Source organism: Raphanus sativus, chromosome 5 (genome assembly GCF_000801105.2).
Source record: "Raphanus sativus cultivar WK10039 chromosome 5, ASM80110v3, whole genome shotgun sequence".
Taxonomy (NCBI): domain Eukaryota; kingdom Viridiplantae; phylum Streptophyta; class Magnoliopsida; order Brassicales; family Brassicaceae; genus Raphanus; species Raphanus sativus.
This window is the reverse complement of record NC_079515.1, coordinates 2026603-2037995: the sequence shown is the minus strand read 5'-3', so window position 1 is coordinate 2037995 and position 11393 is coordinate 2026603. Positions and strand designations below refer to the sequence as shown.

The following is an 11393-nucleotide window of genomic DNA, read 5'->3' as shown; positions in this document are numbered from 1 at the left end:
AACTCAACCCAGCTCCTTATCACGGACTGATTTCTCCTAAACTCAAATGTGTGGCCTTAACATCTTTTTTATTCTTTTAGTTGCAAAATTTGTCTTTTCCCGAAACGTAGATTAGCATTTAGAAAGAGAATGTGACGCTTTAAAAAGAGGTCAGAGCATAAGAAAAATGGTTGTATTATAACTTGCTTGATACCAAGTGTTACTGAGTGATTCCTCCTAAACCCGGACAGATTTAGCAACTACACAAGATAGAAAAGTGCTAAGGTCCATAGACTAATCTAGACTTTAATTATAATGGGATCACAAACTTTTTTTTTTGGAACACTAATGGGATCACAAACTAAAGAAAATAAATTAATGGGTGCTCTAAATGAAGGTTTTCATAATTATCTAACTAATTTATGTTTTTTTTTGAGCAAAACTAATTTATGTAGTTTTACTTACAGAAAATATGAGAAAAAACAAAAAAAACTTTAAGCTGCAGTCTTCATTTGGGAAGCTTTGGTAAAGGGACCGTTAAAAGAGAAGTTTACTGCTGTGTAGAATGATATTATAGTCTTGGTATCAAGTTCAAACTTTCCACCCACAGAGATGTTTCTCATTAGATACTCTCTTCTGCAGACCATGGTATATGGCGAAAGCGTACGTAATTCGAGGAGACATGGAGAGGAGCCAAAAGATGCAAGAGTTTTAAGCAAGCTTATTGATAAGACTATCCGACTCCATTTACATGCTGTGAAGTCTCAGGGTCAAGCATACTTGGAAAATGGGCTGCCAACATGGTTTGGAATAAGACATGTTCAGATCCACCATGAAAAAGTTAGAAAGTTTTTTCCATTGGTTTATAGATAAAAGTACATAAAATAAAAAAACAGTTGCATTTTTGCTTGAATATAATTTTACATTTATTCAAAGAAAGAAAAAAAATAATGGGTACATGTGTACCTAGTGTTTCTTCACTAACTTCACCCTTGATAAATCACATGTTTGGCAATCCGTGACATTTTGATTTATTTTATTTGGTTTAGTTAGTTTCTCTAAGATTTTTTGGTCAAAATTTTTATTTGGAACTACGCTAAGCACTAATCATACGATCACCACGAATAACTGAAAAATTATAGAATATTCGTGGAATATCCGTGAATCTAATTTTAAATACAATTTTAATGTATTTATAATATGTTTAGTTAACAAACATAAATATAAAAGTTTATAGACATGTTTATGACATTTATAGATAAGCATAATTTTCTAAGTATACATCTGATTCAATAATTAGAAAACAAGAAATTAATTCATGGGATAAACAAGTCTTGATCTTGAGAACATACAAAAAAGTGAAAACAATGGCTAGATCTTTATTTTATACGTTCCATAACCTAAACTAAGTTAATGGACCTTGCTGGTTTCTTTACGTAATAGGTTTAACGGGCGTTGCACAAAAAAAAAAGGTTTAACGGGCAATTTTTAAATTTGCTAATGGACAATTATGAGGTTATTGGGCTCCTTTAATTGCACCTCGACGCCACAGCTTGGCTCCAGCTAACGACTAGGGCACTGTGTCCGCCTTTTAGAACAAGAATTAACATTGGGCCGTGGTTAAGCGTGCATGTAAAAGTTGATTTATTGGTCAAAACTGAAAACGTTGGGCCTAGGTTGGGCTTGCTGTAATAGTTTATCAATTTTTTTTTGTCAACTAGTTTATCAATTTATAATGCTCTATATTGAATATCAAATGAAAGTCCAAAAATAAGTATATTTTTTGTGGTCAAGATAACTAATAAGTATATCTAATAATTAAATTACACATTATCGGTTATATCACTTTTTAAAGTAATAATATATTCTTTTCTGATAATGAATAGTTTTTCGACAAAAAAGAAGAAGTAATGAATACTTTAACAATCTGTATACCGTCTAAAAAGTACAGTCGTCGTCATCATCATCACACATATAGATATATATTTCTTTTGTTGATTGAAAAATAATATACCATTATATTTAGAAAAATATATTTTTATCCAAAAAATATTCTTTTAAAAAATGATTACTATATTTTATTTACCAACACATAAAGCATGTTTGAAAATGTTAATCTTAAAAATGGGAATATTTAAAAGATTTGAACATACCAATTACTCAAAATGATTAACATTTTAATATTCAAAAATATTATTAAAAAAATGATGACTATATTTTATTTATTAATATATAAAGCATGTTTGAAAATGTTAATATTAAAAATGGACATATTTAAAAATATTTGAAAATATCAGTTATTCAAAATGATTAATATTTTATTTTAAATATATATTTTCTGATAATGAATAGTCTGTTGACTGAAAAATAATTATACCATTATATTTAAAAAAATATATCTTTGTCCAGAAAAAAATATTCTTTTAAAGAATGATGACTATATTTTATTTACTAACACATAAAGTATGTTTGAAAATGTTAATGTTAAAAATGGAAATATTTAAAAAGATTTGAACATATCAGTTATTCAAAATGATTAATATTTCTTTTTAAATATTTTTTTTCTGGTAATGAATAGTTTGTTGACAAAAAAAAGAAGTAACATATTTTTAAGTAATAAATACATGCATATCGTCTAAAAGTACAGTCGTCGTCTTCATCATCACATATATATATATTTCTTTTGTTGACTGAAAAATAATATACCATTCTATTTAGAAAAATATATCTTTATCCAGAAAAAAAATATTCTTTTAAAGAATGATGACTATATTTTATTTACTAACATATAAAGCATGTGAAAATGTTATTGTTAAAAATTGAAATATTTAAAAAGATTTGAATATATCAGTTATTTAAAATGATTAACATTTTAATATTCAAAAATATTATTTTAAAGAATGACTGACTATTTTATTTACTAACACATAAAGCATGCTTGAAAATGTTAATGTTAAAAATAGAAATATTTAAAAAGATTTGAACATATCAGTTATTCAAAATGATTAATATTTCTTTTTAAATATATTTTTACTGGTAATGAATAGTTTGTTGACAAAAAAAAGAAGTAACATATTTGTAAGTAATAAATACATGCATATCGTCTAAAAGTACAGTCTGTCGTCCTCATCATCACAAACATATATATGTAAATATATTTTTTTGTTGACTGAAAAATAATATACCATTATATTTAGAAAAATCTATCTTTATCCAGAAAAAAATATTCTTTTTAAGAATGGTGACTATATTTTATTTACTAACACATAAAGCATGTTTGATAATGTTAATGTTAAAAATGAAAATATTTAAAAAGATTTGAACATATCATTTATTCAAAATTATTAACATTTTAACAGCCTATCATACATGCATACTGCCCATAATACATTTATAGCTTTTTTTGTTGACAAAAATAATATACCACCATATTTAGAAAAAAAATCCTTCTGTATCCTAAATAAACATTTTATATTAGAAAATGATGAATAAAATCTTAAGAAATTTATAATATACAATTTTTTCTATCACATGTATTATATTTAAAATGCTTGTGTTAAGAAAATTAAGATATACATATTAATTTTCTTAAAGGTAAGAAATATATTTAAAGATATAGATATTACATATATATATTTTTTTATGACAAAAAAAAGAAATATATGTAATACATACATGCATTAGATACTACATATTATACATAACTTTAAATTGTATGTATAATCTCTCTAAGTACAATAGTTGTCTTCTATTATAAAGATATTGTTTCATATTCTTATAAAATATAGATTATAGAAAATGATGCTAATAAAAATTATAACATGAACCTGAGAAATGTTCGCCATCGGGTTACTGCTAACAAACTTGCATTTTTATCTTTTCACATAGCAAATTACATCGTTTATTAATATTCATTAAACAAAAACTATATTATAAAGAGAATTTTGAACTATAAATTTTGTAAGATTCAAAACATTCATAATGTTCTATGGTACGTAATCATGTGGACTGTAATTTAGTACTTCAGATTATATATCTGCTGATGATGTTCCATGAGATGTTGCATGAAATACTAAAAGTTTTGTTCAAATATAAAATTATAAGTTTTCTTCAAAAAGTTAACTAAAATTTCAATTGTTTAAATATATTATATGTGCCTAGAAATTAGTTAAAGATAAATTTCAATTTTTTATTTCTTTATCAAACAAAAATCTCAAATTATGGACATAACATACAATCTAAAATAATAATAAGAATAAATATTATAACTTTTAATATATTAGTTTTGGCATGTATATACATGTATATATATATATATATATATACACATGCAAATAGAATTTCAATAGCCCATATTTAAACATACAATTTTAAATAAATATTATGATTCAAAATAAATACAGTTTTAAGACTAAGATTAATTACAAAAATATATAAAAAGAATTGCTAAACATGTGTTATTTGTTAATTTGTAAATCAGATCTTTAAATATGTTTCTATAAATAAATATGTATGCAAAATTAAACAAAAGAAAACATATAATAAATAAATAATTATAAATAAACTATCCAATATATTTTTATTATGATCCAAAATAAATAAAATTTTGAGCATAAAATTAATCACAACAATTTTATATAAAAATAATTGCTAAACATGTTTTCTTTGTTAATTAATAAATCAGATCTTTCAATATGTTTCTAAAAATAAATTTATTTATGGGGCCTTGTTGTATTTTTATTTTTAGTGTTGTGTTAATATTAAATATTATAAAAGTTTATTTATTTTTATTAAAAACCGTTTTAAATAAACATTAGTCTAGTATTTTATTACCATAAAATAAATATAATTATATATATATTGCTGATACGAAGATTGTATTCAAATATTGTTTGACTACGTAAAATAGTAAAATTATATTATTTACCTAAAATTTGGTCAAATCTACATTGAACTATGTCGGTGGATAAAAATAGTGACACGTTTCATTTTTTTATAACTAAAGCATTATATAACTCTTTCAGAAATCTATGTTACGATCATAAATCAGAAGAAAAACAGAAAGAGATTATCATCGTCAAGATCAAGTGAAAGGTAAAGCTTATTTTTATTATGTTTCAAATAATTCTGTGAAAATATTTTTCTTAAGGATTTGAAAAGAAAAACTTGTTACAGAGTTAACTTTCATTAAATTTTGGTAACAATAATGTTTTCATACAATTTATTAAAATTCACTGATTTCATCTCTACAAATCAAGTAGATGTTCAACCAGTATACATAATTTGACATTTCATTAACTTTGTCTACCACCAAATATTTTGTATGTTTTTAAAACATATTGATTTCAAGAATTTTCATAATAATTTTTATTAACCCTTAATTACATGTATCTATTTATTTAATTTTAAAATATAATTATTATGAACGTTGTCATTTTTTTATTTTGAAATATATATTTCAGTATATTTCATTTCATTTACATGTATTGGATTTGACGACTTTTACAAAATAACTATAAAAGTTGAGTTGAAATTTGTTGGTTAGTTTGAAAGTTATTACTTAAAATCCCTTGTTCGAAACAATTTTATATTATTATCCCTTATTTGGTTTTCATTTTATAAGAAAACATGACAAGTGTTATCATTACTTACAAAACTATAATTGAATTCATTAAATTGTATAGTTACTTGGGATTATTTACATCAAAACAAATGAATTTAATTTTAGTCATATTTTCTAACAGTTAATTATATTTAGGCATGGCATATATCACTGCAAAACTACTTAAACACTATAAATTTTGTGATCTAGTTTCGTTTGCAAGATAAATATTTTCTAAAGATGAAAATAATCTAATATTAAACAGAAATTGTATAAGATTTGATTGCATTGCATTTCTCAGTATCAATATATAAAATGCAGGTATCTTATTAATCAATTGACCAAATCTAGAATCTGTATTTTGCAAAATAATAGTGAGAAACGCGTTTCTTACGTAGGACTAAAAAATATTAGGGATTATTTTTTCAAAAATTGAAAAATTAGGGAATTTTATTTAATGGAAAATACCGGTAAATCTAAAATTATTTAACATAATAATTTATTTATATAAGCATATTCAGATTTTATCAATTTATTAATAAATTGTTATAATAAAAGTCTGATTTTCTTTGTTTCATTAGTTATAATAAAAGTCTGATTTTTATTGTATTATATACTTATGCAATAAGTTCATATAAATTTTTTTAATTTTTATCTTCTATTTCTCTATTTTATTTTTTATTTTATTTTATTATTAATCTTAATTTTATTTACTTTTTTAATTTTTAGGATCATATAACCTGTATTTGAAAATTATATGGTTACTTCAATAATATTTTGTTAATTTAATTATAATTCAAGTAGATAACTAAAATACATATACATTTTTTTTTAAAATCATAGTTATAACATTTTGTAATACTATTATAATATTCTAAATAGTTTTATTTTTTGTTTCATTAGTTTTAATAAAAAAATATGATTTTATTTTTATTTTATTATACTCTTTATGTCAAAAAGTATTATACACTTATGCAATAAGTATATGCAATAAGTTCAAATAAACTTTATTTTTACTTTTTATTTTTTTCTATTTCTCTATTTTATTTTATTTTTATTTTTATTAATCGCAGTCAACAATAATATAACCGGATGCTTGTGGTATGGAGGTAAAGAGCTCGGGCTGTGAGTTCAGACAGCCACATAAATTCGAGTCTCGGCTACTGTCGATTAAAATGAGGTAAAAAAATTGGCCTCCCTGAATATCTTCTACGGGTTTCCTGGTTTAACTTCGGTGGACGGTCATTAGACGATAGTCAAATCTCTTTCAAAAATATCCACATACAAAGGTCATAAATATATATATATATATATATATATATTTTTTATTGAATAGTCAACAAAAATATTAATGACATCTCTTTATATATATAACCTGTCGATAAAGATGTGATTAATATTTTTTTGATTAATCAGTCAAAAAAGAATATATATATCGTGATGGAGGGCTATGAAAAATTTGTCCTTTTAAGTAAGGTATATATATATATATACCCTACCTAAAAAGACAAAATTTCCGTAGCCCTCCATCACCAGTGGCGGATGTAGTAAGAACCGTACGACCCCATTTAATTTTTCAATTTCTTTGAGTAGTTAAACTTAATCGATGATAGTGCCCCTTATTGAATTATAAAATATAGTGAAAAATGTTATGTTTCCTCAATTAAATTTAATTCTAGATATGCCCCTGTCCATCACTATATAATACACACATCCATGAGCTCAAAACACAACACACACTACACAAAGTAACAAACACAACACACCATGACGAGAAAGAAGGTGAAACTTGCTTTCATCGACAATAACGCCTCGAGAAAAGCAACCTACAAAAAAAGAAAGAGGGGGTTGCTCAAAAAAGTGCATGAGATATCCACTTTATGTGGTATTAATGCTGGGGCTATCATTTACAGTCCCTACGATCCTACCCCTGAGGTGTGGCCCTCTGTTGCTGGTATGAACCAAATGATTGATGCTTTCCGGAACTTGCCGGAGATAGACCGCCACAAGAATATGGTCAATCAGCGGGAGTTTATCCAGCAGAGGATAAACAAAGCCGAAAACCTCCTGCTTAAGCAGAAGAAGGACAATAGGGAGGTTAACCTCACGGAGGCCATGTATCAATCTCTCCAGATGGGAGAGTTGGTTATTCAAGCCAGGGGTAGTAGTGATCCTGCTATAGCCAGAGATCTTAACGATCTAGGCTATCTTGTTGACCAATTCATTAACAGTCTTATTCGCAGGATTCTGATTTTGGAAGGAGGCTCGGATGTGGAGATCGGTGAATCCTCCAATGCTGCTGCGGCTATGGCTCAGGATCCTTCTGAGCCGGTCAGAACATTGGCTCTTGTGGAAGGTGCAACCGCTCCAGCCACTACTGTCCATGGGGTAGGTTCTTCTTCCTCATCTGTTGCTGGTGGTGCATCTTTGTTTAATCAGATTTGCCCTTTTCTTATCAGCAGCAGTTTTATCAACCATATGCTCCATATTCTCTTGGATTCTATGAGCAAGCTCGTAACCAGGACCAGTCCATGGAGATGATGAACCGTCCCATGCATATGGGTTATGCTGCTAACCAAATGGGGTTTCCATTTATGGACAATACCCATCACTACCATCACAAGCCGCATTGGTTCCTAGGTGATACCTCCACTGCTCCACAGCAGCAGCAGTTGTTCCCCGGTGACTCCTCCACTGCTCCACAGCCGCAGCAGTTGTTTCCAGGTGAATCCTCCGCTGCTCCGCCACCCGCCACCTCAGGCAGTGACCCATCTGCTGCTACAACTCCAAATCCTACCAATAATATTTGGTTCCGTTAAGGTTTGGAGTGACGACGTTCACATTATGATAAGACGACAAAGCTATGATTACTCTCACGTGTTTTCTTTGTGTTGCTGTTTTATTTGATGTTAAACGTTATTGGATTTGTGTTTTCTAATTTTTATTCACCGCATTTCTTCTTGTTGTTTTTTATTCACTACACTTGTTGTTGTTGTTGTTGTTTACACAGAAATATTTATGTATCATCTTTTTAATTCAATGAAATTTAATATTTCTCTAGTAAATCTCTTATTTTATTGTACTTGAAAAATTTGCATGCAATACATATATGTGTACTTAGATTGTTTTAGATTGAAATTTTAATATAAATGTGGATACTTCACATATTTTTTTGATAAGTATATGAATATTGTTCACTGATGATATATTTCTGGAGTTCAAGGTGGCCGAGATATTGCATCAATTGTTATCACGAATTTCTCCAAATTAGGGTTTGGTTCTCTGATGTCTGATCTAATAGTTTGGTAGACACCCTTATCAACTAGGTTTTTGACCGTCTAAATGCATTTTTAACTATATGTTATTCTAGATGTTTTAGGAGTTTAAACAATTTGCAGCAATTTTATGAATGCACCAATCTTCAATTCTCCTTCGCTACAATGAGCAAAATGAGTTGCAGTCCATAATCTCTACAACTCCAAATCCTACCAATAATATTTGGTTTCATTAAAAGTTTTGAGAGAACGTCCACATTCTGATGAGACGGTAAAGCTATGATTACGCTCATGTCTTTTTTTGTGTTGCCGTTTTATTTGATGTTAAAATGTTATGGATTTGAATTTTCTAGTTTTTATTGTACAATGTTTGTTTTTGTTGTTTTACACAAATATATTTATTTATCAGCATTTTATTTCAATGAATTTATTTTTTCTCTAGTAAATCTATTTTATATTACAGTTGAAGAATTTACGTGCAGTAAATATTAGTTATATTTTTAACCGAAGAATTATATAATATATGATGAATTGCTAATTACATTGTCAAAAAATGAAAAAAAAAAACAAAATGTCAGAATAATTAGAATATTTTTTATAAAGATAGTAGTCATACGTGATTTCCAAGATGCTATGTATGATAGATTATTGATACGATTTCTTAAAGTAGTCATTTAATTCTAAAGGCTAAAAATAGGTAAGGGATTTGAGTGAATGTATTATGAGTCATTCCAGCTAGAATGTTATCTATAAGTTTCATACTTATTGGTACGCATACACAGTCACACACGTTGCCAGCAATTTACCAACTTAGTTACAATGTATCTTCATAAAAAATAATTATTATTTTACTGTTATCAAATTATACTTTTAAAGCCATTAAGATGGTATTATCCGAATCAAGACTGTTTCGAATTATTTATGGACCTTATTTAAAAATATTAATAGTATTTTAACTCTGTAGTTGAATAAATTTTTTTAAAATTTGTAGCTTTATTTATATATACTTGACGTTTTTTTTGAAATTATTAGTTCTAAATTTAATATTATGTCTAAAAGTTTAAAGTCTTATATTATTTTTATATTTATTTTCAAAAGTTTTTAAATTTTTTCTATTTTTTAACTCGGACTATGTTCGACCGTTACACTTGTACGTACTATCAAATGGTTCATTCTGAATTATATAAGTGATTACAACCTTAGGGATGAAAAAGTATTACTAGCCTCTTTTTTTTTTTTGGAACTCTATTACTAGCTTTTTTATGTTTTTTTTTGTAACAACAGCTTTTTTACTAGCCTCTTTATGTTTTTTTTGTAACAACAGCGGCTACACTTGTACCTGTTATTAGACGGCCCATTTTAAATTCTTAAATTTTCGTTATTGATTATATACAACGTGTCATTACGCACATATCATATAATTAATAAAGGTTCGTTTAAATGTAATTAATCAATGATTCTAATAAAATTTGCCAACTGGATGTCAAAACACTATTTCAAACATTCACAACTATATAAACAGACTCCTGACAAGAGGGAACATGTATACAAAAAGCAAAAACATAATACAAAAAAAACATTGGTGTGGTCATCATTATGACGAGGAAGAAGCTAAACATATCTTACATCACCAATGATTCAATGAGAAAATCAACATTCAACAAGAGGAAGAAAGGTTTTTTCAAGAAAATCTACGAGCTCTCCGTTCTCTGTGGAATCCAAGCGTGTGCTGTTATCTACAGTCCGTTCAGCTCAACCCCGGAAGTGTGGCCATCGAACTCAGAAGTGAAGAAAGTAGTGGAGAAGTTCGAGCAGATTCCAGATACCGAGCAAGAGAAGAAAATGGTGAACCATGAAGGTTTTCTCAGACAAAGCATCACAAAAACGAGGGAGAATATCACCAAGAAGATTATGGATAATACGGACATGGCGATGAATGAGACTATGTTCCAATTTCTTAGGGGGAGAGGGGATATGTTTCAGCTGACTGACAAACATCGTGACGACTTGTGTAGGCACATTGATCAATATCTTAAGGAGCTTTATCACCATAGGAAAATCCTAAGTCAATCCCATCTTGAACATGGAGAATCTTCTTCAGCTGCTAATGCCATGACGCAACCAGCAGCTATAGCTGAAGAGGGTTCCTCCTCTTTACCAAATCCTGATGCTTTCAACAGTGCTAAGCTAGTGGATACGCTATTGGCTCCAACGTCCATAATCTCTTCGAGTCAGAAACTAGAACTAATTGATACCTTTGAAAATAATTATCCTCCTGCTGCCAGTGACCAACAAGCTTATCACCAAATGATGAATCCGGTAAATTTAGATCTTAATCCTAATCAGTATCAGCAAAATTTTGAAGGATGTCCAAATTCTCAAGATGGAATTTACAACCAGAATCATCAGCAGGAAGAATGGCTGGTTAGTCAGATGATGAACAATCCTAACCAAGTGCGTTTTCCTATGATGGATGACAACAACCACCAGCAGCCCTAAAAACATATGTATTAAAGATATTTGTTGTGATGTTTGCT

At 27.9% G+C, this 11393-nt stretch overlaps 1 protein-coding gene and 1 pseudogene across 2 annotated transcripts; both read left to right on the top strand.

Moving 5' to 3' along the window:
* The first annotated feature begins 7348 nt into the window (after positions 1-7348).
* Positions 7349-8470, top strand: LOC108860954 (agamous-like MADS-box protein AGL80; annotated as a pseudogene).
* A 1954-nt stretch (positions 8471-10424) lies between these two features.
* On the top strand, positions 10425-11355 carry LOC108860966 (agamous-like MADS-box protein AGL80). Of its 2 annotated transcripts, XM_018634797.2 has the most exons (2): positions 10425-11035; positions 11186-11355. In XM_018634797.2, the coding sequence occupies exons 1-2, from the start codon at positions 10453-10455 to the stop codon at positions 11353-11355; spliced, it is 753 nt and encodes a 250-aa protein (XP_018490299.1). In that variant the 5' UTR covers positions 10425-10452. The 2 variants fall into 2 exon arrangements, with proteins under 2 accessions (XP_018490299.1, XP_056867233.1); XM_057011253.1 differs by having other exon boundaries at positions 10425-11355.
* Positions 11356-11393: the final 38 nt, after the last annotated feature.